The following is a 26,404-nucleotide window of genomic DNA, read 5'->3' as shown; positions in this document are numbered from 1 at the left end:
AGCTTAGCTGAGCAGGGTGGGAGGGCTGCTTTGAGGAAGGGAAGAATGGCCCCACATCACTGGTTCGTGCCCCCTGCATCACCGACAGACACATTATGACTGAGGCTGGGTCGCAGCTGGAACTCCCTGGCCACAGCCCCCCTCCAGTATCTGAAAGATGACAAAGTAAGGTCAATTCTCGCAGTACCCACCCCCTCAAAGCACTTGTCCCAAGAATCAGGCCGCTTCTGTGCCACTGAAATGGTCCTCTCAACCTGCTCCTTTTTCCTGACCGTGGTAGCTGCCACCCCGAGTCTGGGTGGTGATGGAGGGAGGGCAGAGCAATGAGAGATAGGAAGCATCAGAAATGGCCCATTGTGGGCCATCCCACAGGTCTTTCTGTGGCTGCTCCCGCTGGGGTGCAGCTGGGACTGTACCACCGGGGGACAGTCTCCTGCTGGGCAACTTGTTGCCAGCCCGGCTGTCCACAGTGGGTGAGCCATCAAGAGCCGCTGCCCTGCACGGGGCTGATGAGCCCCTGGCAAGACCTTCCCTTCCCTTGGTCCAGGCACTTGGTGCCCAAGCCCCTCGCCGAGAGAAGGTGCTCTGGGACACGGGGCGGGGCCGATGGGGGCGAACACGGCCTGACCCACGTGTGGGGCTTGCTCTGCCCGCAGTGCTGGCCCTGGCTTCCGGGCCCGAGCTGGGGAGGCTGACCTTCCTGGGTCTCGTGGGAATCATCGACCCCCCGAGGGCTGGTGTGAAAGAGGCGGTCCACGTGCTCTCCAAGTCGGGCATGTCCGTGAAAATGATAACGGGAGACGCTCTGGAGACGGCCTTGGCCATAGGTAACCGGCGCGGGGGGCGGGGGGTGACGGTCCCCCCCACGGGTCAGTCCTCCGCGTTCCCGCTCAGGAGAGCTCACGCCACCCCCTTCTGAGTTCTTCGACGGCTTGGAGGTTCAAGGACCAGCACCCCACCTTCCAAGTGGGGGCGGGGGGTGTCTCTGAAATGTTGGCAGGTTCCCCTAGGAGGAAACGGCCTCATGTGACCCCGGATTCCCTCTGTGCCAGGCCTTTCCGTCCTCGTGCTCACCGCATCTTCGCTGGCAGCATCATGGCCGGGGCACATGTCCCTTCTGGCTTCTGCCACGTGCATGTGCCCTTGGCAAAGCCCTGGGCCACCCCGATCCTCAGGCTGTTTTTCAGCAGAGCGCTAGCAGCCCTCCTCCTCCTGCTCTGTCTGTTAGGTTTTTCATGCTTTGGTTCGCCTCACCCTCTGTCGTGAGGCAGCCTGCCAGCGCAGGAAGATGGTAGACTCTGGAATCAGACAGAAAGCACCATGTCAGGTGCAGGGTCAGCCCTCTCCGAGTCTGGCCTCGGGAACGTCACTTCCCTCTCGGTCTCCTCATCTTTAAAGTGGGGATGATGAGGCCTTTGTTGCCGGTTCGTTCAGTGGGTGGAATGCAGGTCCCAGACCCCAGCAGGTGCCCTGTAACTAGAGCCACTGTGGTCTTATCGGTCCTCCCTGTGGCAAGGCAGGGCCTGGTGCCAGGTAGGTGGAGTGAGGGGTGAAGGCAGGAGCCACAGTCTCGAAGGGACTGTTCCCCCCCATGCAGGACGGACCATCGGCCTGTGCAGCGAGACGCCGAGTGCCATGTCTGGGGAGGAGGTGGAGAGCATGGAGCAGGGCAAGCTGGCTGAGCGCGTTGGGCAGGTGGGCGCTCCGTGCGGGTCACTGGGCTAGGGGCAGAGAGGGGTGTTCTGCCGCCTCATTCACTGATGCTCAGCCCTTTCCCGTCTCTGCATCCAGGTATCGGTCTTCTTCAGAACCAGCCCCAAGCACAAACTCAAAATCATCAAGGTCAGTTGGGTGCCACCCTTGTCCCTCAGGGCACCGCCTACTGGAGTGGTGGCGGCTCTACTGGAGTGGTGGCTCTGCTCGTGGGGTGACCCAGAGCCCAAGCAGTGGCCTCCTCCTCTCTGCCCAGGGCAGCTGCACCAGCCTCTGTGGAGGGGAGACCTGGGGGCCCTGGGCCATGTCCACCAAAAGCAGGGAGCAGGAATTGGGTGGTGCAGAGGGAGAGAGGCAGAGCATCGCCTTTGTGAGTCAAGTGCTCCTTGGCGTCTTTCTTTACTTAACTCCAGGCCTTAGTTTCCCCATCTGTGAAATGGGCTAATGTGAGCGACCCCCCAGCTAATTCACAATGAATGTGACGGTGGTGGATGAAACAAAGCCAGGCCCATGAAGACCTTGGCGGGTGCCTGGCCCCCGACAGGTGTCCAGTAAAGAGCCAATGAGACCTTCTGATGGTGCATCAGAAACGAAAGCGTGGCATGGGAGACTCTTGCAAACGTGGTTCTCCTGCACACAGATGCTTGGAAGTTGCTCTTTAAATCTTGTGCTTTCTCCTTGGTGTTACTTGGCGGCGGGGCGGTGGGGGGGGTAGTTGTACAGAGTAAATCTCTATGCCAGTCATTCCTCAAAGAAAACATTCACACTTGGCACCGCACAGATTCAGGGGAGAGGTTGATTATTTGTTCATGGTTGTCAACTGAAGAAAAAGTACAACGTGAAAGTTGTGATTTAAGTTTTATTTGGAGTCAAATGAAGCCTACAGCCAGGGGACGCTGTCTGGGCTGGCTCTGGGGAACTGTGCTAAAGAGGTGGGGTGGGAGTTCCCGTCGTGGCGTAGTGGTTAACAAATCCGACTAGGAACCATGAGGTTGCGGGTTCAGTCCCTGCCCTTGCTCAGTGGGTTAAAGATCCGGCGTTGCCGTGAGCTGTGGTGTAGGTTGCAGACGCAGCTCAGATCTCGCGTTGCTGTGGCTCTGGTGTAAGGTGGTGGCTACGGCTCCGATTAGACCCCTAACCTGGGAACCTCCATGTGCCGTGGGAGCGGCCTAAGAAATAGGAAAAAAAAAAAAAAAAAAGAGGTGGGGTGGGGGTCGGTCTATCTGTGACTTCGGTGGGGGAGGGCACAGGCCATCAAGCGCACGTTTTGGCAGGTTGCTGCTGGTCGCCAGGAGCAGGTGTTTCCATGAATGATTTTACCACTTTTCTAGATATGAGTAGATGAAAGAAATTGGGCTCATAAAAATCGGAAAATAGCTAACGATCCGAAAGCCTGTTCTGCCAGTTTTCCCAGAGCTCTGAGTCCTCTGCTCGCCGTGCACCGACGGTCAGCGGCTGCGGCGGCTCGTGACTGCATCCTTGTAGGACCAGGTGGCGGAATTCCTAGTTGCCATGGTGATGGATGACACATTCAGTCCTTCCCTCTGCGCGAGGCACTGTCACCTCCATGGTCCAGTTTAGGGCTCACAGCAGCCTTCAGGAGGAGGGACTGCTGCTCCCACTTTGCAGATGGAGAAGCTGAGGTTGAGGGTTCGAAGCTTGCCCGGCTCCCACAGGGCAGGGGGAGCTGGGATCCAGCCTCGGGCCAGCTGACCCCAGTGCCCTCAGGGAATGGTCTGTGGGCCACGAGGGGGGAGAGGCAGGGCGGCAGGAGGGAAGGCTCTGGAAGGAAGACCCTTGGGTGGCAGGCGCTCACCCGCCTCCTCTTCGCAAAGGCTTTGCAGGAGTCAGGCGCGATCGTGGCCATGACAGGGGACGGGGTGAACGACGCGGTGGCCCTGAAGTCAGCGGACATCGGGATCGCCATGGGGCAGATGGGCACCGACGTGAGCAAGGAAGCCGCCAACATGATCCTGGTGGACGACGACTTCTCAGCCATCATGTAAGTGGCTCTCCAGCTGCTGGCTTTTTGCGTTTTGGCTGCACCTGCAGCATAGGGAAGTTCCTGGGCCAGGGGTCGAACCTGTGCCACAGCAGGGACAAGGCTGGATCCTTAACCACTAGGCCACCAGGGAGCTCCTTTAGGTATGACTTATTGGCAAAAAAGGCCTGGGGTGGCAGCCCTGGGGGCTCTGCTCTGTGGATATTCAGGGTGCCCCCAGGCCCATCTGCCACAGAAGGCAGGGTCGGGGGGCCTCTTCTCCTTGGAGAATCACCAGTGGGCGGTGGGCACTTCCGGAGCCCTGGGTGAGGGCTGGGTCCCTGGGCTCGGGTGAGAGAATGACCTACCGTCTTGGGTCAGAGCGTGATCCTGGCTTGGGGACCAGTCCCCAGTGGCTGATGGCACCTGTTCGGCCATCACCATCCCTTACTCGTTGGGTCCCCAAGAATGCCGGCAAGGAGAACCAGGGAGGGAGCCCAAGTAAGATGTGGTGGGTGACACCATCACTTCCTTGAGGGGTCGGTCCACAGTGCTGGCCGAAGCTTCCCGCCAGCCCTCCTGAGCAGCAAAGGCCCTCCTGTGCTGCAGGAACGCGGTGGAGGAAGGCAAGGGGATTTTTCACAACATCAAGAACTTTGTCCGATTTCAGCTGAGCACGTGAGTCGAGGCTGGCCTCCCCCCGCCCCCCTGCCCCTGGGCCCCAGGGGCTGCGTGCGCGTCTGGGCGCAGCTGGCGACGGTGCCGTGTGTGTGCCCCGCAGGAGCATCTCCGCCTTGAGCCTCATCGCGCTGTCCACCGTGTGCGACCTGCCCAGCCCCCTCAACGCCATGCAGATCCTGTGGATCAACATCATCATGGACGGGCCGCCCGCGCAGAGGTGGGGCCGCGGGAGGCGGCAGGGCCAGGGGCTGGGCCTCCCCCAGTGCAGGGGGGCACGCCTGGGGGGCAGGGAGCGCACAGGAGGCGGGCACTGTCGGCCCCTCTGCCTGGAAGTTTCCCCGGGGCTCCCTGCCTGGCCCTCGCCCGCTCGTCATTTGGGTCGCGGCCACCACGTCCCTCCCCATGCCCTCATCCTGCTTTATCCTTCCCTAGAGGGGAGCACATGCCCGTGTTGATCTGATCCGAGTCCCCTCCCCCGCCAGCTGTCCGCTGCATGGAGCAAGGTTTCTGTGTGGCTCGCTGCGGGAGCCCCAGCTCCTCCAGGGTGGCTTGGCACCCAGTAGGTGCTCAGGAAACGACTGGCTGGCTGCACAAGAAGGGGAGTGTGAGGCTAGGGGAACAATGCAGGAAGAAGGATGAACGCTGGAGGCAGGGAGGGCCGCAGGAGCCAGCAGGGCGTCTCACTGCGTCTGAGCACGGGGTGGGTGGCGTTCCCGGTGCAGCCGGATGGTTGCTGTTCTTAACCTGATCGTCGCCACTGATAGCTTTGTTCCCCCCACGCCCAGTGGGTGCGGTCCCTCTTGTGCTCCCTCTCCCTGGGCATGGGGCTGCCAGGGAAGCTGGACCTCACCAGCCTGCTCGCACCTCCGTGGTCCACCCTGTCCACTGCCGGCCTAGCCCAGATCCTGTGGTTTCCAAGTTGGCTTAAGGCAGGTCTCCTCCGGTCGATGGGAGGTCTCTGTAGTGGGCAGAGCCTGAATCCCGTTTCCCCCCAGCCAGCTGGGATGAGGCCCACCCAAGCTGGGGTGGCAGGGGTCCCTGAGGTGGTAGAAAGTGCCTGAGTACCAGCAGCGACTGGCATGGTTCAGGACCACATGTCAGCCAGAGTGTAGTTTTCCGACTCCGAGCTCCGGGACCGGGCGGTGGGAGGTGGAGATGCAGGTGCCCGCGGGGTCCAGGCAGTTAGGGAGCCGGCAGAGGACATGAGGCAGGAGGGGCCGGGTGCCCTGGAGGCAGCACCATCGCCCGTCCAGGCCTTCGCCGTGGCCCGACGTGTCGCTTCTCCGGGCGTCCCCGCGTCCACGGCCCGCAGATCTTTTCCGTCGTTTGTTTCAAAGTGTCCCGCTTTGTCCCGAGCAGCTTGGGGGTGGAGCCGGTGGATGGGGACGCCCTGCGGCAGCCGCCGCGCAACCTCAAGGACACCATCCTCAGCAGAGCCCTCACCCTGAAAATCCTCCTGTCGGCCGCCGCCATCATCAGCGGCACCCTCTTCATCTTCTGGAAAGAGGTGAGGGGGCCTCGCGCCTGGTGGTCCCTGCCCCCAGGGCCGGGGTTCCCTGGGGGCGACTAACACACTCCTGCAGGGACGGGGCAGCAGGGGGCTGACCTGGCTGATGTGGGACGAGGCCGAGGGAGGCGAGGGCTCACAGCAGAGAAAAGAATGCCGAGGGCCCAGGGCCTCGCCTGCGTTCTTCTGTCACCAGGAAACTCTCTGAAATCTACTACAACAAAAGCAAACCTCCTGCCTTATGCCCAGGAGGTGACCTTAGGAGGAGGGGCCACCTTTCTGTGGCCCGCAGGTTTGGGCAGCCCCTGTGCTGACACAGCCGGAGACCCAGATGGAGAATTAGGCAGGTGGCCCGTCCAGGTGTTTAACCCCAGATGCCCGTGGTCGGGAGGCAGGGCGGGACACAGACCCCAACCCTATCTCCGTTTTTGTCCCACTTGCCCCGCTCTGCCCCCTCCCGAGTGGCTGGGCTCTCCTGCCTCCTCACCTGCCCAGAAGCGGGTGGAGGCCGCGCCTTTGTGCAGCCCACGTGCTCAGCCTGGTGGAGGCGGGATGGGGCTCAGGACTTGGTTGTATCCGGCGGTCCCGAGAGCGGGGTCCCCGCCTCCCCGCCCCTTCTCATCCCGGGCCCTCGTGTTCCAGATGCCCGCAGACAAAGCCAGCACCCCGCGCACCACGACCATGACCTTCACCTGTTTCGTGCTCTTCGACCTGTTCAACGCCTTGACCTGCCGCTCCCAGGTGAGGCCCCGCCCCCCGCCCCAGACCCCGACCGTGTCCTCGGAGCCCGAGTCTCCGAGGCGCCCCCCCCACGGCCGGGCCCTTCTCCTCCGCAGACCAAGCTGATCTGCGAGATCGGCTTCCTCCGGAACCGCACGTTCCTCTACTCCGTGCTCGGCTCCATCCTGGGGCAGCTGGCGGTGATTTACGTGCCGCCCCTGCAGAAGGTCTTCCAGACGGAGAACCTGGGGGCGCTCGGTGAGTGACAGGGTGACCGGGGACCCTCGCTCCTGGCGGTGGCAGACACTGTGGAGTGCCCGCATGGGCCATCCTCACCCTAGGGACTCGGCTCGCGCCTGGGCGGAGAGAGACATGCGAGGGGCGTGGAGAGGGCGGGACCCTCACAAGCAGCAGCCCCTGCTAGAGGTCTGGGCAGAGCAAAGGGGGCTCGGCAGCCTGGCCACCCGCTCCCCACCCCAGGGCAGCACCCGGAGGGACCCCCGTCTGCTCTGCCTGTGATGCGCCGTGAGCGCCCAGCCTAGGAGTCAGTTTGCACTGGTGGGGGTTTTAACAGGACTGAGACCCCGCTTTCCTGGAGGTAGGAGAGGGACCCACGGAGTGACAGGCTCTCTGAGCCCTGAGGACACGGGCCCTGTGCGGAACCCAGGGGCGCTCCATTGGCACCCTCACCGGGCTTGCGGCAGATGCACCTGCTTCCTCGGGAAGCTGCCCAGGGTGGCTCCTGCGCCTGAGGCAGTGACGAGGGCCAGGGGTGGGAGGAAGCCACTGGAGGGAGGGTGGCGCCCTCCCGTGCTCCTCCTCTTCCCCAGGCTTTCCAATGGCTGAGCCCACGGGGGAGCCGGAAGGCAAGGGGCTGGTGAGGCAGCCCTGAAGCAGAGCCCAGGGCAGGGGTGCGCCCTCGAGGCCACGGAAGTGATCTGTTGCCTCTGAGGTGGAGGAAACAGGGGCATGTAAACCTTTGGGCAAGACTGGAAACTATCCACTTTTTTGTCCCCCAAATCTGAAAAGCAGGGTCCCTGTGGGCACAGACAAAAGTTATCCACCAAGAATTAAGTCTTACCAAACCCAAGGGGACTGGGACTGTGCCTGGGCACCGTGTGTGTCACAAATCACTGACGGGGGGAGCCAGGAGAGGGGTCCGGGGAGAAGTCAGGGACCAATGTGCTGGAACGAGCTGGGGACAGCAGGACTGGGAGGCTGGCGGGGGCGTCTGCCTGCGCAGTGCCTGCACCCCAGCTCCGAGCCGCCTGGAAAGAGAGGGGGTCCTTGCGGAGCGTGCCCTGCAGCACCATGGATCCGGAGTGGGGAGGTCCGGTCCTCGGCTCCGGGGTCTGGCCCCCTCACCTCGGTGGAACCACGCACAGGGGACAGAACTCCAGTGCCCACGGCCACCCTGGGCACGGCTCCAACTCTGAGCAGAGTGGGGCTGGGGGCCGGCGGGCACAACCCACGCCTCTGACCCTTCTCTCGTCTCACCTGTCGGCAGATCTGCTGCTTTTAACCGGCTTGGCCTCATCCGTGTTCGCCGTGTCCGAGCTCCTCAAACTATGCGAAAGGCTCTGCTCCAGGGCCAAGAACGCACAGGCGCACCAGGAAGACGTATGATGGACTCCGACCATGTAAAAACCCTAAATCTCTATTTTTATGTACCGGAGGCCCTCTTCCGCCCTCCCTCTTCCGAGGGGTGTTTCCCGTGTCAGGTCCCACACGGGCTCTTCCGGGGACACCAGCGGGAAGTGGCGGCCCAGCCCCCCGTCTGTCCACCGTGCTCCCCGAGGGGCCCTGGGACAGCGAGGAGCCGGCTCAGAACGCCTTGCTATTTATTAAATCCCGGTGATTTTTATTAACCACGTCTCTGTGCTGTAGCTCCGTGCCATGCTGCCCAGACAGGGTGGGAAGCCCGAGGGACCAAGGACGGGACCTGGGCTTCTGGTTGCTGTGCCTGATTGAGGCCCCATCTCCTCATCCATAAAAGGGGGGTTTTGGGTATTTTTGTGAAGTGCGGTGTCAGGGGCCTGATGATAATTTAATCAGCGCTTTCCTCCAAGTGGCCAGGTTGGAAACTCAGCCTCGGGGTCATGGCCCCATTCATGGGGAAAAGTCGCATTCCGAGCAGGCCGAACCGAGGTCCCTGGCCTCTCCCCCCAGCACGGGGACTATTCCCCGCCTGTCTGAGAAGCCCGTATCTGCCCGGCTCCAAGGCTGTTCTTCACACGCGACTGCCCTTCCAGACGAAAGACGGCGCAGCAGCCAGGGCTGCGGCCTCGGAAAATGACCACAGAGAACCGGGAGCTGAACCTCGTCGTCCGTGAAACGAAGCCACTGGGACACCCCCGCCCCCAAGTTATTAGCCAGGGTTTTCGGGAAAAGTCGAACCAACAAGACAGAGTTCCCATCACTGCTCAGCGGAAATGAATCTGACTGGCATCCATGAGGACACAGGTTCAATCCCTGGCCTCGCTTAGTGGGTTAAAGATCTGGCGTGGCTGTGGCTGTGGTGTGAGCCAGCGGCTATAGCTCCAATTTGACCCCTAGCCTGGGAACCTCCATAGGCTGCGGGTTCGGTCCTAAAAAGACACAAAAAGACAGGAGGGAAAGACAGGTAAGGAATCAGCTTACGCGATTGCTGGCACTGGCGAGTCCAGCCTGTTTAGGGCAGGCCAGCAGGCTGGAGACTCCAGAAGGGGTTGGTACTGCAGCCTTCGTCCGAGGCAGCCCTCAGGTCCGAGGCAGAATTCCCTCCTTCACAGAGGGTCTCAGTCCTTCAACTGACTGGGTGAGGCCCAGCCACCTTTGGAAGGTTACCTGCTGTATTCAGAGTCTACTGGCTTAAATGTTAACATCTAAAAAATCCCAGCAACGTCTAGGCCCCACGGCCTGGCTAACCTGACACACAAAAGTAATCACTTGCAGCCAAAGGAGCTGTGAGACAGGCTGCCCGGGGTGGTGACACCCGGGCCAGACCGGCGGAGGAGGGTCACAGGTGGACCCCTGCAGCTCCCGGGCAAAGTCCGCATTCCTCCCTGGTAGGGTTCACAGCCGCGGAGGAGGTCGCTGTGCTTCTCCCCAAGGGACAGCAGAGCTGAGCGAAGAGACACACATGCCCACAAGAAGGGAGGGGCCCGGCTGGAGGGACACTTTGGAGGCAGGGGTGCTACCTGCCCACAGCTGCCAACCTTTAGCAGCTGCCTAGACGCAAAGGCCAAATCACGTCCCAGAGCCTGCGATGGGGCTTCCCTCCCCGCCCTCTTGAGCATGTCAGCCAGCTGCTGGCCCAAGAAATAGCCTTCTTATTTTAAAAATAATAACTAAGGTCGACTGATACAGGCAATAACAACAACAAAGTATTCTTACGCCTTATTTATACAAGCGAAGCTAGACTACAAATGTAAAGGTAAAACAGTAAAGCTTTTGGAAGAAAAATAGCGATAAGTAAAATTTTCCTAAGGAAGACGCAAGCGCCAGCCACAAAGTTGACAATGAATCGACTAGACTACGTGCAAGTGAAGACGCTCTTGGAGCTCCCGACGTGGCTCAGCAGTTAATGAACCCAACTAGCATCCATGAGGACACCGATTCGATCCCTGGCCTTGCTCAGTGGGTTAGGGATCCGGCGTTGCCGTGAGCTAGGGTGTAGGTCGCAGACGTGGCTCGGATCCTGTGTTGCTGTGACTGTGGTGTGGGCCGGCGGCTGCAGCTCCAATTCAACCCCGAGCCTGGGAACCTCATACACCACAGGAGCGGCCCAAGAAAAAGACCAAAAAAAAAAAGTGAAGACGCTCTTCTCATCAAGGATGGAGTCAACAGGACCCCTAAGCAGCCAGCTTGATGCCCGAACTAGCTAGAACGCCACCCATCAACAGCTGAGGACTGTGTGCCAAAATAAAAACAGCAGAAAACAATGAAGTCAAAGATAAAAATAGAATAATCCAATCAAAAGCTAGTTCTTGGAAAAGACCAATGAAAGAGTCCGTCTGACCAGATGTTCATCAAAGGAGAAAACGAGATACAAATTACCAGAGGGGGGAGTGATGGGTGGTAGGTCACCTCGACCCCTCGAGACATCCCAAAAATCAGGCGGCACAAAGAACAATGTATTCACATAAACTCAACAGGTGAGAGCAACTACACCAGTTCCTTGGAAACCATAAAAATGCACGAAGATGAAACAGATAATCTGAGTAGTCCTGTAACTAGCAAAGACACTGAGTTGAAATAGAAAACAGAATATACTGCACATTCGGTCACACATTTATAAGCATTAACTATGTCAGTAAAACTTTTTTTTTTTTTTTGTCTTTTTTAGGGCTGCACCCGCAGCACATGGAGGTTCCAAGGCTAGGGGTCCACTTGGAGCTGTAGCACCCAGCCTACACCACAGCCACAGCAACACCAGATCCAAGCTGCCTGTGAGACCTACACCATGGCTCCTGGCAACTCCAGATCCTTAACCCAATGAGCGAGGCCAGGGATTGAACCTGCATCCTCATGGATGTTAGATTCATTTCCACTGAGCCACAATGGGAACTCCTATGTTAGTAAAACTATGTGAGACTATTATAAAGAAACTTTTAAAATTCAATAGCAAGAATAAATGAAAACTCTTTGAAAAAAAAAAAAAAAAGACACTGAGTTGTCATTAAAACCCCTAAAAAAAGAATACCTTGAAAGCAGGATGGTTTCACTAGTAAATTTTACTAAACGCTGAAAGAGTTAAGAATCCTACATAATCTCTTCCAGGAAATAAAAGAGGAGAGAATACTTTTCAGCCCCTTTTATGAAGCCAACACTAGCCTGATACCAAAACCAGACAAACACAGCACTCCAGACCCAACTTCCCTCAGGGACACAGACACAAGAATCCTCAACAAGGTGTTAGCAAACCTGATCCAGCCATCTGTAACAAGTACAAGACACCAGGACTAAGTGGGTTAATCCAAGAGTGGAAAGCTGGTGCAATATCCAAAAATCACTGTAATCCGCCATATGAACAGCCTAGAGAGAAAAATAAAAAGACCACATGATCATAACACTTGAAGCAGAAAAAGCATGAATAAAATTCAAGCCCCGTTCATAATAAAAAAAAAAAAATGCAGCAAACTAGGAAAAGAAGGAAACTCCCTGAACCTAATAACGAGTATCTACCAAAAAAAACTCTACAGCCAGCATCATACTTCATGATGAAAGACTGAATGCTTTCCCCATCAGACTAAGAACAAAGTAAAGATGTCCTGCCTCCCCGCTCCGATTCAGCATAGACTAGAATTCCTAGGCAGTGTGATACGGCAAGAAAAGGAAATTAAAGGTCACCGGAAAAGAGATTTAAAAGGGGAAAGTAAGACTGCCCCTATTCACAGATGACATCGTCTTTGTAGAAGCTTCCAAGGAATCTAACAACAAAATCCTTTCCAGAATGAATAAGTGAGTCTAGGAAGACCACAGACACAAGGTTAACAAACAAAAATCGTTTGTATTTCTATATACTAACAATGAATAATTGGAGACTGATGTTTAAAATGTAATACCAGGAGTTCCTATTGTGGCTCAGCAAGTTGTCTCTGTGGGGATGTGGGTTCAATCCCTTGGCCTCAGTGGGTTAAAGATCTGGTGTTACCACAAGCTGTGGCCTAGGTCGCAGATGCAGCTCAGATCCAGCGTTGCTGTGGCTGTGGTGTAGGCCTCAGCCATAGCTCCGATTTGACCCCTAGTGCAGGGAACCTCCATATGCCACAGGTGCAGCCATAAAAAGAAAAAAAAAAAAAGAATAAAAGGCAATAACACCATTTACAATGAAGCAAACTGAAATACTTAAGTATAAACTAATAAAACATGTCTAGGATCTCCTGGTGCACTGCAAACAATTAAATGCCAATGGAAGAAATCTGAGAAAACCTAGACAAGTGGGGAGACGTGCTGGGTTCATGCCTTAGAAGGCTCAGTGTAGTCAAGGTATCAGTTCTCCTTTAATTGGTCTGTAGATTGAACACAATTCCCATCAAAATCTCAGCAGGACCTTTTTTTTAAAGACATAGACAATCTCTTTCTAAAATTTACAGAGAAAGATGAACTAAGCTATCAAAAAACAATTCTGACAAAGAAGAAGAAAGCTGGAAGAATTATATTTTATGGTTTTAAGACCTACTATCTAGCTACAGTAATCAAGAGAGGGTAATATTGGGAAAGCAATAGACACACAGATAGATCAATGTCACAGAAGAGCGTCTGTAAATAGTCCGATATAAGTTTAACCCAACAGCAATTCAATGGAGAAAAACAGATTTCAACCAATTGTGCTGGAACAACTGCACTTCCATAGTGAAAAAGAAGCCCTCACACCTTCTTTAAAAATTAACTGAAAATAGGCCACAGACCAAAACATAGATGAAAACAAAAGAGAAAATCTTTTGAATATAGGGCTTGGCAAAGAGTGCTTTGACCTAACACCAAAAGTACCATCCCAAAAAGAAAAGAAAACTCATAAATTGAGTTTCCCCAAGAAATCAAAATTCTACTCATGGAAAGTTACAGTTTAGAGAATTTTTTAAAACCTACATACTGAGAGAAAAATATTTTCAAATCACGTACCTAACAACGCAAGTGGATCCAGAATATTTTTAAAAACTCAACACTTAACATTAAAAAATTTTTAGAAGAAGGGCAAAGATCTTAAACTGAATCTTCACCAAAGAGGACCATCCACATGGTAAATAAGTACAAGAAAAGATGTTCAACATCATTCACCAGTAGGGAAATACAATCTTAACCCACAACTAGATACACTCCACACTTGTTAAAGTGGCTAAAATAAAATACTGACAATACTAAGTGCGGACAAGGACATGGAGCATCTGGAACTCATACTGCAGATGAGGATATAAATGCTACAGCCTCTGGAGGACAATGTAGCAACATCCTGTGATTTACCATACACTTAGCATATGACTCAGTAATCCTACTCCTAGGTACTGACTGTAAAGATGATTGAATGTTCACACAGAAATGTGTACATGACATAAAAAAGATAAACTAATGACATCTGCAGCAACACAGATTCTCATACTAAATGAAGTGAGCCAGAAAGAAAAAGACAAATACCATATGCTATCGCTTATTTGCGGAATCTAAAATATGGCACAGATGCTCCTGTCCACCAAACAGAAACACATCATGGCCAAGGAGAGTAGACTTGTGGTTCCTGGGGGGAGACAGGAGCGAGTAGGATGGACGGGCAGTTGGGGGTTTGGAGATACAAACGGTTATATTTGGAATGGACAGGCAGTGGGATCCTACTGTACAGCACAGGAAACTGTGTGTGACTGGGTCAGTTTGCTGTACAACAGAACTTGATGAAATACTGTAAGTCAACTATACTTTAATAATAATAATAAAAAAGAAACATGTACATGACAGTTCATGGCAATGTTATTTACAAGAGCCAAATGTGAAAAACAAGCCAAATGTCCTTAAGAGGGTGAATGGATAAAAAAACAAACAAACAAAAACAAACAAAAACAAACAAACAAACAAAAAACCTGGTGCATCCATACAGTGGAATCCTACCCAACGATGAGAAGGAGCACACACAGCTTGGATGGATCTCATGGGTGTTATACGCTGAGTGACAGTATCCAGTATTAAAATGTTATATACTAAGTGGTTCCATTTACAAAGAAGTCCCAAAGTGACAAAACTAAAAATCTAAAATTCTTTCAAAATAAAGTTTATAAGGGGAAAAAAAAAGACTCAGAAAAATTAAGCAAAAAAAATCTACCAGGCTATAACCACTGTGGAGAACAGCATGGAGGTTCCTTTAAAACTAAAACAAGAACTATCATATGATCCTGCAATCCTACTCCTGGGCATATATCTGGATAAAACTATAATTCAAAAAGATACATGTACCCCAATGTTCATAGCAGCATAATTCACAACAGCCCATACATGGAAGCAACTTAAATGCCCATCAACAGATGAATGGATCAGACGATGTGGTACATACATACAGGGAATACTACTCAGCCATAAAAAAGAACAAAATAATGCCATTTGCAGCAACATGGATTCAACTACAGATTTTCATACTAAGTGAAGTCAGAGAAAGATAAATATCCTATGATATCACATATATGGAATCTAATTTTTTAAATGATACAAATGAACTTATTTATACAACAGTAATAGACACACAGATTTTGAAAACAAACTTACAGTTACCAAAGTGAGAGCATGGGGGGGATAAATTAGAATTTGGGGGTTAACATATACACACTACTATTTATAAATACATAACCAACAAGGACTAATTATATAGCACAGGGAATACTACTCAATATTCTGTAATAACCTATGTGGGGAAAGAATCTGAAAAGGCATGGATATACGTATATCTGAATCACTTTGCTGTACACCTGAAACTAACACAAGTTTGTACACCAACTATACTCCAATAAAATTTAAATACACACACACACATTTATCCGCATCAGGCACATGCAGACAACAACCCACACAACAGAGATGACGCTATTAACATCAGACAAGGTTAAACTCAAGGCCAAAAGCACTCAATGAGACAAAGAGGAGAATTTCCTAAGACAGAGTGACCACTGAAAATCTCATAGGCCGGGGTATGCCCAGCACAACATCCAAGTTCACAGAGCCCAGCAGGCCAAATTTAGGAGAAGCACAGACACGGCGTCATTAGACACTCTTAACTGACCACAGGCAAGGACGCGCTGACGCCGACTGAGTTCAGGAAGCAGGTGGGATCCAGACGACCTCTCGGATCACCGGGCAACAAGACGAAGCTGGGCCACGGAAGCTGCGGGGAAATTCTCCAGCACACCAGACACTTCCAACTCTTGAGCCCAACAGTAAGTCACAAGAGAACTGCATAAAATGCAAAAATGAATGACGCATGCGCCGGTCCAGGTCAGGCTGCGGCGTCAGGCAGAACTCACAGAAAAGGCAGTAGCTCTGTATATTTTCATTCACGCTCAATCTTCTTATTTTGTTGTTTAACACTCAATGAAGTTGAAAATGAAAAACAAACATAAGAAGAGCAGGAGGAGGAGATCCCGTTGTGGCTCAGCAGAAACAAACCTGACCGGTATCCATGAAGACGTGGGTTCAATCTGAGCCGGCTCAGTGGGTTAAGGATCCAGTGTTGCCACAAGCTGTGGTATAGGTCACACATGTGGCTCAGACCTGGCGTTGCTGTGGCTGTGGTGTAAGCTGGCCTGGGAACCTCCCTATGTCACAGGTGTGGCAGAAAAAAAGAAAGAGAAAAAGAGAGAGACAGAAAGAAAGAAAAAAAGCAGGAGGAAAAAGCAATATTAACATAAAGTTAATAGGACTTAATCTAAGGAAAAAATGCAAGGAAAATACAAGAGAAAAAATCCACAACGGCAAAAAATTTCAAATATATCGTATGTAAATTAATTTGAAGATTTAAATGAAATGGAAAATTTATTAAGAATTATAAAAATCAGGAATTTGCATTATGTCTCAGTGGTAACAAATCCGACTAGTATCCTATAAGGAAACAGTTTCAATCCCTGGCCTTGCCTAGAGGTTAAGGATCCTGCATTCCCACGGCTGTGTAGGCCAGAGGCTAGAGCTCCCATTCAACCCCTAGTCTGGGAACTTCCATGTGCTACGGGTACAGCCCTAAAAAGACCCCCCAAAAAACAGAATTATAAAAATCATCCACGAGTTCCCATCATGGCTCAGCAGGTTAAGAATCTGACTAGTATCCATGAGGGTGTGGGTTTGATCCCTGGCCTCGCTCAGTGGGTTAAGGATCCGGTGTTCCTGTGAGCTGTGGTGTAGGTTGCAGATGCGGCTCAGATCCCGCGTTGCTGTGGCTGTGGTTTAGGCCAGCAGCTCTAGCTCCAATTCCACCCCTAGCCTGGGAACCTCCATATGCCTCAGGTGCAGCCCTAAAAAGACCAAAAAAAAAAAAAAAATCCAAACTGATCCTAGCAGATGTTACCAACAACCTAGATCATTTTTTAAAAAATGGACAGGGTTATCAAGAGTTAACCCCTCTCACTTGACCACCAAACCAAAAAATACCAGATGAATTTTACCCCAAATTTAAGGAACTCCTTTCATTTGCATTGTCTAGAATCTAGAAAAGAGAAAAATTCTAAGTGTTTTTTAAGACCAGCACAACTTTAAAGCGTGCCTTAACATAAAATCTGACCAAAACAGAACCAACCTACCAGACAAACTCATTTATACACACCCCCGCAAAAGCACTAAGCACGGACCAAGTGAATAAACACACTTAAAGCGTGACAGTTAAAGCACAAAGAGGGCGTACTATTTGGAAACTTATTAATTTGCTATTGCTTATTAATAACTGAAGAAAAGCATGGAAGCTAAAAAAAAATAGCTTTTTATAAAATTCAGCATCTCTTCTTGATCCCTCTTAATAACGAATTCAAATGGGTAGTTTCTTTGCATGAAAAGTATGTATTTATAGATACGAAACATCTCAGGACAAATGCCAGCATCATGCTTAATGATGAAAGAAAGGTAAGGTGTGTTTCCATAAAAGTCAGGAGTTCCCGTCGTGGCGCAGTGGTTAACGAATCCGACGAGGAACCATGAGGTTGCGGGTTCGGTCCCTGCCCTTGCTCAGTGGGTTAATGATCCGGCGTTGCTGTGACCTGTGGTGTGGGTTGCAGACGCGGCTCGGATCCTGCGTTGCTGTGGCTCTGGCATAGGCCGGTGGCTACAGCTCCGATTAGACCCCTAGCCCGGGAACCTCCATATGCCACGGAAGCAGCCCAAAGAAATGGCAAAAAGACAAAAAAAAAAAAAAAGTCAGGAGTAAGAAGGCTGCTTTATGGTTATTAAAAGTCTGAAAGTATTTGCTAAGAGAATTAATCAAGAAAAAGAAACGCAGAGCTCCCGTCGTGGCGCAGTGGAAATGAATCCGACTGGAACCAAGAGGTTGCCGGTTCGATCCCTGCCCTTGCTCAGTGGGTTAGGGATCCGGTGTTGCCGTGAGCTGTGGTGTAGGTTACAGATGCGGTTCGGATCCTGCGTTGCTGTGGCTCTGGTGTAGGCCGGCGGCTACAGCTCGGATTCGACCCCTAGCCTGGGAACCTCCATGTGCCGCAAGAGTGGCCCTAGAAAATGCAAAAAAAAAAAAAAAAAAAAAGGCAAATAAGTTTTTCAGACCAAAAAAAAAAAAAGTTATCATAGCCGCCAACTCCCAGAGAGTTCATAGGCAATCAGAAACAATGAACAGCTGGGCTCCCAACGTGAGGTGCCCAGACCAACCAGCCATAGCTGAATCACCTGGGAATTTATTAGCCATGTAAATTCTCAGATTCCTCCCCAGGACTGTGGAATCAAACCTGGGGTGTGGAGGCCCCCCGTCTGTACTTTAAGAAGCTCTACGGGTGATTTCGATGGAGGCTCAAGGTCGAAAACCACTGGATTAAAGATTCAGCAAGGTAACTGGGTACAAAACTGGGTAGAAATATCGAAAGCTTTCCTGTGTTCAAACAGTCACCATTTAGGGGTGGGGAAAGTGCCAGCAATGACAAGAAAACTCTCTATAGCAAGTTTAGATGCTCCAGTACTTGGATAGGAAGAATCAGCATTAGCTAATGCCAGTTCTGCCTATATTAATCTATATTTAATGCCATCCTGAAAATACTATCAGGAGGTCCCGTCATGGCTCAGTGGTAATGAACCTGACTAGTATCCATGAGGACTGGGGTTCAATCCCTGGCTTCAGTGGGTTGAGGATCCAGTGTTGCCATGAGCTGTGGTGTAGGCTGCCGATGTAGCCCGGATCTGGCATTGCTGTGGCTGTGGTGTAGGCCAGCAGCTACAGCTCTGATTTGATCCCTAGCCTGGGAACCTCCATATGCCAGGGGTGCGGCCCTAAAATACAAAAAAAAAAAAAAAAAAGAGAGAGAGAGAGAAAGGAGGGAGGGAGGGAGAAAGAGACAGAGAGACAGAAAGACAGAAAGAAAGAAAAGAAAGAAAGAGCTCCCATCGTAGCGAAGCGGAAATGAATCTGACTAGTAAGCATGAAGTTGAAGGTTTGATCCCCAGCCTCGCTCAGTGGGTTAAGGATCCAGCATTGCTGTGAGCTGTGGTGTAGGTCACTGACTCGGCTCGGATTTGCATTGCTATGGCTGTGGTGTAGGCCAGTGGCTACAGCTCTGAGTGGACCCCTAGCCTGGGAACCTCCATACACCTCAGGTGCGGCCCCGGAAAAAAAAAAAAAAAAAGTACAAAAAAACCTACATTTTTGGAGTTCCCGTCGTGGCTCAATGGTTAACAAATCTGACTAGGAACCACGAGGTTGCGGGTTAGATCCCTGGCCTCGCTCAGTGGGTTAACGATCCGGCGTTGCCGTGAGCGGTGGTGTAGGTCACAGATACGGCTCAGATCCCACATTGCTGTGGCTGTGGTGTAGGCTGGTGGCTACAGCTCCGATTAGACCCCTAGCCTGGGAACCTCCATATGCCAAGGGAGCGGCCCTAGAAATGGCAAAAAGACAAAAAAAGAAAGAAAGAAAAGAATACTATAAACTTCTTAGAAGTAGTCAAAATGCTACAAAAAGATCAGAGAAAATAAGCAGGCAAGCATATGAAGGAACGAATATTCAAAAAAAACCAGGAGAAGAGTTCCCATCGTGGCGCAGTGGTTAATGAATCCAACTAAGAATGATGAGGTTTCAGGTTCGATCCTTGGCCTCGCTCAGTGGATTAAGGATCCGGCGTTGCCGTGAGCTGTGGTGTAGGTTGCAGATGCGACTCAGATCCCGAGTTGCTGTGGCTCTGGCATAGGCTTGGCAGCTACAGCTCCCATTAGACCCCTGGCCTGGGAACCTCCACATGGCTCGGGAGCGGCCCTAGAAAAGACAAACAAAACACCTCTGATAATTAAAACATGAGACAGACTTATATTTGTATAGAAATTCAGTCAATGAGAAAGTAGCATTTTAAAGTCAGTGGGAACAAGGCAAATATATTATTTGATATAAAACATATTAGAATTTATCTGGGGGTAAGATAGAGATATATATTTTAAAATACATTTTGAAGAGATCAAAGATTTAGCAGTATAGTAGTAGAAGGAAACTTGGATTTTTTTTTTTTTTAATCTCAGAGTGGAGGAGAAATATCCTAAGCAGACCACAAATCTCAGAAGCCTTAAGAGGAAATGCTAGCAAATATGATGACATAAAATGCAAGAAATTTATGTCCAGAAAAATAAAAGTCAGACAAACTGGAAAAAACACTTGCCAAACACATCAAGTGCTGTTTTGCTTCATTCAAATGAGAGCCCTCTTACAAACCACTAAGACCCACACCCTAGGAAACCAGGGAAAAGACAGGACAGAGACAGTTCTTAAAAAAATAAAGCAGTTTGCTGTCATTCCTAAGAGAAATAAAAAATTAGTTTTCAGCATCAGGCAAACAAAAACTAAATTTTAATACACTGTTGGTGAAAACCTGGCAAACAGGCACGCCAGTACTCAGCAGAATACACTGACCTCGAAGGAGGAGATTGGTGTGTCGGTATGAAAATAAAGCAGGTACCTTTCGATCCAACAATTCAGCTTCTAAGAGTCGTGTCCTCCAGACAAAACCACACCAAGACGCACAGAAAGGATATTCCGTCCAGCACCATTAGCTACAAACAGAACGTTGCGCAGCCAGGGATGGTCAGACGCGAGCAAGGATGGGGCATCCAAATCACGGGACACTACACAGCCCACGAGAACCACCGGGTGGACGCGGAGCCACCTGCACCCAAAACAGGTGGGGGGGCACACCAGTGTGTACGACACCTCACTTCCCGGAAGGAGATGCTGGAGAACGACTCAGCTTTCAAGTTACATTCTTGTGTGTTCTGACCTTCTTGGCCCTGGAGGTATAAGCTAATTTTTTTTTTTTTTTGTCTTTTTGCCATTTCTTGGGCCGCGCCCATGGCATATGGAGGTTCCCAGGCTAGGGGTCCATTCGGAGCTGCAGCTGCCAGCCTACGCCAGAGCCACAGCGACGCAAGATCCGAGCCGCATCTTCGACCTACACCACGGCTCACGGCAACGCCGGAACCTTGACCCACTGAGCAAGGGCAGGGACCGAACCCGCAACCTCATGGTTCCTAGTCAGATTCGTTAACCACTGCGCCACGACGGGAACTCCCCCTAATTTTTTAATTAACATTAATATGGTAGGTCCCTCAACAGAAGAATGGATAAAGAAGACGTGGGGTGTGCATATGTACGGACAGAGAGAGAGAATGTCATATTATCCATAAAAAGAGAAAGAAGTCCTGTCATTTTCAGCACCATGGATGGACCCAGAGATGATCCTACGAAGTGAGGTCAGGCAGAGAAAGACAAATACTGTGAGACCACTTACATGCGGGATCTAAAAAATACAACAAACTAGGGGATAAGACCAAAAAAAGCAGCAGCCTCAGATACAGAGAACAAACCAGAAGTTACCAGGGGGGAAGGGCAACACAGCGGTAGGAGGGGGACCGGATGGGATTGCATGAAATCGTGCATGTGAAACGTGCAAATTGTAAAGCATTATCGAATTCAAAGGATCTTTCATTCAGTAACATTCTAATTTCAAAAAAATGCGGTGAGAAGAAAAGCAACAACAGCCACGCTGTACCACAAACGGTCGTGTTTTTGCCCCTTCTTCCAGCACCTTCAGGGGCCCTTATCCGTCTTCACTTCCAGGGAGACCGCTTGTCCTTACAACCTGAATTCTTTTTTTCTTTTTTTTTAACATTTTTGGCTGCCCGGCAGCATACGGAGTTCCCAGGCCAGGGATCCGAGCCCCTGTTTTGACCTCTGCTGCAGCTGCGGCAACACAGGATCCTTTAACCCACTGTGCCAGGCTGAGGGGATGGAACTTGTATCCCGGCGCTGCAGAGACACTGCTCATCCCATTGTGCCACAGCGGGAACTCCAACAACCTGAGTTCTTAAATGCGCTTTATCAAAGAGCAAACTTGTGGAGTTCCCTGGTGGACTAGTGGTTAGGGAACCAGCACTGTCACTGCTGTGGCTGGGGTTTGATCCTTGGCCCAGGAACTTCCGCAAGCCAAGGGCGTGGCCCAAAAAAAAAAAACCTTCACGTGTTAAAACTAGCATCACAGGTTTCTCAGGCCCAGGTGGAGCCTGGTTCCTTGGGTCCTGTAGCCTCGGGCAGCGCTGGCACCAAAACGGCCTACCGGCTCAGAACGACAGGGGACAAGGAGTGGCATGGCTGTCCCACACCCACCTTGGGGGCCAAATCCTCCAGGTGACCAGGCACCTGGCTGGGCACCCTGCTTCCTCTGGGTAGGTGTGCTGTCTTGGGAAACAGTCACGTCCCCGGCTATGATCTACATTCCTTTTTTTCCTTTCTTTTTAGGGCCGCACCCCCAGCATGTGGAAGTAAGTTCCCAGGCTGCCAGCCTACACCACAGCCACATCAGATCCACGCCACATCTCCCACATCACCGCAGCTTTTGGCAACACTGGATCCTTAACCCATTGATCGAGGCCAGGGATCGAACCCACATCCTCACGGATACTCGTCAGGTTCGTTTCTGCTGAGCCATGACCGGAACTCCATAATTGGCATTCGTGTTAGAAGGGACACAAGGCCGAAAGCAGGCCAGGAGACACATCCAGCCTCTGAGAGCCACGGACAGAATGGGATTCATTGGACCATTTATGAGTGAGGTATTTCATTGCATTTTTATTCTTTAAAAAACCCGTAACAAACAGAAGACTCAGGGCCTGATTCTTCAGATTCTGGCAAGGGTACCTGTAGATCCTAAGAGCCTCTCTCTGCTTCCCATCAGTCAGGCCGTCGGTCATAAAGTACCTGAGAAGCTATTAAAGCTATTATTTCCTTCTTTTTTTTATAAGGAAAATCAATCAGGACCATGTGCGCGTGTCATGCACGCTCTGAGCGCACGCCCCTCTTCTGAAGGCTCGTTTCAAGGCCTTGTGCTCAGGGCTAAGCGTAGAGTTTGATAAGCCCCCTGGTAAAAAGAATGCAGAAGCTGCAAGATGCAAACAGCTCCGTTTCCTATGGCTTATAAATCCGGGCACAGACTACAAACAGGCAGCATTTTCGTCAAATCTACAGAAGAGCTGAGCCCCCTGCGCCCTGCCAGGATTCTCAGGGTCTCTGGACGTTGCTCGGGCCCCTCCGAGGGGCTGGACGCGGGTCAGTGGTGCTGCCCGAGGCCCGGCCCGCCGCTGTCCTCGCAGCGTCTCCAGATCACTGCCGTCCGTTTAAAGCAAGTCCACGCTGTCAAGACGACCCACCCTGCCCTTGGGGAGCAGCATGGGGGTGACCCTAGGAGGTCAGGAGCCCAGGCTGGTCCATCCACTGGCAGGCGGGACATGTCTTAGCAGGACTCTGAGCTTCACGGCCCCGAACGGCCCCACGTTTCATCAGTAAGAAAACCACACCATCGCTGCTCCACAGACCTCCTGGCTCCCCACTGGCTCACAGCACAGATGCTCTTACAAACAGCTGAGAAAAGCAGACGTGGAACCTTAGGGGAGACCGTGTCCCCGCTACCTCCAAAGTCTTTGGCTTTTTCGCCCATTAATACGCTGTTAACACCTCTTTGAAAGAAATTCCAGGACATAGGAAGCTGTTCCCCAAAGCCTCACGATTCACAGCCAAACACCGCCTCCCCTTACCAGTGGAAATGGAACACCAAGGCTTTTAACTGGGAGGCCTGAGCAGGAGCCAAGGGCCCCCCAGCGAGTGGATCTCGCTCCCCCACAGCAAGAACGCCAATCCTCAACACAGGATTTAATTACTGCCAGAGGCGTGCAAAGTCTCAGGCATCTGCAGGGCTCATCCGCAGAGCCGAGGGTAAGAATCAAGCTGCCAATCTGACCCTGAGGGTTTCGGGGGGAGATGCACCCACCAACGGCCGTCATGGCCCCAGAGGACTTTTACTCTCTTCCGATGAGGCACCTCCAGGACCACCTGGCCGCGACCAGCACGCTCTGTACCGCAGGGGAGCCCACGCGGGATGGGGGAGGGTCTGCGGGTGGCTCTCTGTCGGGAGCCTGGACCCCGCTGCAGGAGGGCCTGCCCTGGGGCCTTCTCCTCAGTCGTCCTCAGGCACCGCCCGGAGCCCCTCGCTGTGGCGACTCCGCCCGCTGGCCTCAAGCAGGATCTGGGCCTCGGGGTCCCCATCCAGAATGCTCTTGCTGCTCTTGGCCTTGAGAAGGAGGGAAGAGTGGGTGCGTCTGGGGACCAAAACCAAGCAGTGACGTCCTGCTGGTGTCCAGTTTATCAGAGTGGAATTAGATCCTACTGTGGCCACACGGAGAACTTGGTGGGGGCTCTTCCCTCCCCCACAGTGTCCCCTCTACCCTGGGATGCCATTGTCGGGAAGTATGGGGTGCAGGGGGGTCCAATACCCCGGAACCAGGAGGGGCCCAGACCCTCCGCATCTGGCGGAGGAGCCCCACCCACGTGGGTCTTCCTACTAGACCCCCCCCAGATCCCAAAGGCCTCAGGCTATGCTGGGTACCCAGTGGCACCTCTCTGGCCAGCCACAGCTGCTGGAAACCAACCTTGAATAAGCATCTCCAGATGCACGAGGAAAGGGACCAGGCTGAGAAAGTGGACAAACACCCCCGCACTCACCGGCTGTGTCACCGAGGGGTCGCCCACCGCCCACACCTCCATCTTCTCGAACCGGAAGTCCTCCTGGGCCGACAGCTGGGGGCTGCTGTATGTGGTGCACGTGGGCTTGGCCTTGCTGTGTCCTTTCCCGAAATCGACATCAACCCACAGCCCAAAGTAATTGTGCTGCCCGCCCATGCCCTGTAGAGGGAAGGACACCTGCATCTCCTCTGTCTGGAGCACTGGACACCCCCGGGCCCCCCAACTCCATGTTGCCAGAGACAAAGGCTGAGAAAGGAATGCAATTTTCTATCTTTTTTTTTTCTTTCCTTTTTTGGCGCCCCTGTGGCATAGGGAGTTCCCGGGCCAGAGATTCCATTCGAGCTGGAGCAGCAACACCAGATCTCGCTGGGAGATGGAACTGGTGCCTCCACAGAGACAAGCTGGATCATTAACCCACTGTGCCATAGTGGGAACTCCCTTTTTTTTTAAACTGTGGCATATACAAATTGGTGCAATTTAAGTATCACGTTATAAGTTACTAGAACACCCATCAAGGTGGCCTGACGACTCCCACCCATGTCTCTCTCAGGGGGCTGAACTGGCAGGAAGTGCTAGTGACAGGACGAAAAAATAAAGACCGTCAGGCCCAGAGACCCCAGCGAGGAAAATAAGGGGAGGTCAGCACTTGACGCTGGGAACCTACGTCCGGCCCCCAGACGGGGATGCTGACCTTCACCCAGACCTGGAGGACCCAGGAGCCAGGATGTCACTCACTTGATACCAGGAGGAAGGGGAGGAAGCAGCCCTGGGGAAGCTGGGAGCCACCTGGCACGCCACCGGCTCTAAGCTAGTGGCCGGTGGGCACAGACCTGCTGTTCAACCTCTCCGGTGGCTTCCTCTGGGTGCCACCTCCACCACCGCCTCTCCCTGAGGCCCCAGGGGGCCTGGAGCTAACACTGACCCAGACACCAGGGCAGGAAATTCAGGCAACCTCAGGGCTGCTTCTCCCCACTGGCAGATGACCACCACTGGGGACCCACTGGGTGCAGCTTCTGAGGCCCTCGCCCCATCTTCCCCCACCTGCTCTTTCTGGAAGGAAAAGGCGCATCAGGCAGCCCCAGGGGAGCAGCAATGGTCCTGGGAAGGAGCAAGGGCTCTCTCCATGCTCAAAAGGTGGGTCCGCCTTCTGGATCCCCGGCTCTGCTAGTTCGGAGCTGCGGTTCCCCAAGACGTGCTCTCCATTCAGAGGCGAAGTACAGGACCAGGCCGGTGCTGCCAGGAGCCGCATTTCTCACCCAAACCAAGCATGCCCTCGCGCCCCCAGCTCCTCACGCAGCCCTGCGCCCCCAGCCCCACTCCCTCTGCCGCCCTCGGCCTTCACCCTCGGCCTCTTCTCCCCATGGCCGAGTCCAGGCTGGAGCGCAGTGCAGTCAGCTCCCCACGCGTCCGGGAGCCCAGCTCTGGCCTGGCCCCGCCCCCAGCATCTCCAGCCACGAAGGCCACAGACCAACCATCTGAGGACCAGAAAAACTGGCCGGACTGGTCATTTCCACCCAAACCCTGGAAACGCCCCCAACAAAAGCCCTGTTTTTGCAGGAGAGAAATTCTGTCCCAGGGGTCGCTCAGCGCCGGCTCGGGCCTGAGACCGGGGTAGGGCGAGCTGAACACGCATGCGCACGGACCAACCGCGCAGCTCCCTGAGGCTTGGGGGCGGGCCTGGCGGCACATCGGGACATCCAGGTAGGTTCCATCCGGATGGACATCGCCCTGCAGGGCCGTGCCCTGCCCCGCCCAGGTCCTTACCAGCCCGTTGGGGATGGTCTGCTGCCCGTGATTCAGGTACATGTAGTGGTCATTGTAGCCTGTGCAGGTGTACACGGCCATGGCGGGGCAGATGGAAAACAGGAAGCACTTGCTGTCCCCTGAAAGTGACCAGAGTGAAAAATCAGCAGGATCGCACATCCGAGCCGGGCACAGGGAGGGGCAGGAAACGGGAACAGGCTCCAGCTCAGAAGGCCAAGTGGGAAGAGCTTCCTGCGGGTCCTCAGTGCGCACAGGGCTCCCACACCCGCGGCGGGGCAGTCAGGCCATCGGGTGGTGCCCCGAGGACTCGGAGGATGAGCTGCAGGTG

At 52.9% G+C, this 26,404-nt stretch overlaps 2 protein-coding genes across 14 annotated transcripts in view; one reads left to right on the top strand and one right to left on the bottom strand.

Moving 5' to 3' along the window:
• The window catches only part of ATP2C2 (ATPase secretory pathway Ca2+ transporting 2), a 75,943-nt gene extending 64,138 nt beyond the window's left edge, over positions 1-11,805 (top strand). Inside the window, exons 18-27 of one of the 2 annotated variants that reach the window (XM_003126826.3) lie at positions 657-827; positions 1,598-1,695; positions 1,792-1,842; positions 3,549-3,715; positions 4,304-4,372; positions 4,476-4,592; positions 5,735-5,882; positions 6,525-6,623; positions 6,719-6,860; positions 8,110-11,805. In XM_003126826.3, the coding sequence (XP_003126874.1) occupies positions 657-827; positions 1,598-1,695; positions 1,792-1,842; positions 3,549-3,715; positions 4,304-4,372; positions 4,476-4,592; positions 5,735-5,882; positions 6,525-6,623; positions 6,719-6,860; positions 8,110-8,228 (1,181 nt within the window). In that variant the 3' untranslated portion in view covers positions 8,229-11,805. Of the gene's footprint in view, positions 1-656; positions 828-1,597; positions 1,696-1,791; positions 1,843-3,548; positions 3,716-4,303; positions 4,373-4,475; positions 4,593-4,807; positions 5,883-6,524; positions 6,624-6,718; positions 6,861-8,109 lie in introns of those variants that run through there. The other variant, XR_002344471.1, reaches the window with a different exon arrangement.
• Positions 22,338-26,404, bottom strand: part of TLDC1 (TBC/LysM-associated domain containing 1) — a 56,959-nt gene continuing 52,892 nt past the window's right edge. For 5 of the 12 annotated variants that reach the window (XR_002344468.1, XR_002344469.1, XR_002344467.1 and 2 more), the window contains 2 exons: positions 24,292-26,195; positions 22,338-23,860 (listed from right to left, as the gene is read on the bottom strand). Coding sequence is in view for 7 of the 12 variants with exons in the window: in XM_005655749.3 (XP_005655806.1) it covers positions 25,651-26,195 (545 nt within the window). In the remaining 5 variants the exon portion in view is untranslated. Of the gene's footprint in view, positions 26,196-26,404 lie in introns of all 12 variants that reach the window. The other 7 variants (XM_003126827.4, XM_013988480.2, XM_021093727.1 and 4 more) reach the window with 4 other exon arrangements.

The sequence above is a fragment of the Sus scrofa genome, chromosome 6, assembly GCF_000003025.6.
Source record: "Sus scrofa isolate TJ Tabasco breed Duroc chromosome 6, Sscrofa11.1, whole genome shotgun sequence".
NCBI classification, from domain to species: Eukaryota; Metazoa; Chordata; class Mammalia; order Artiodactyla; family Suidae; genus Sus; species Sus scrofa.
The sequence above is the reverse complement of the archived record's forward strand: the minus strand, read 5'-3'. Positions and strand labels throughout refer to the sequence as shown.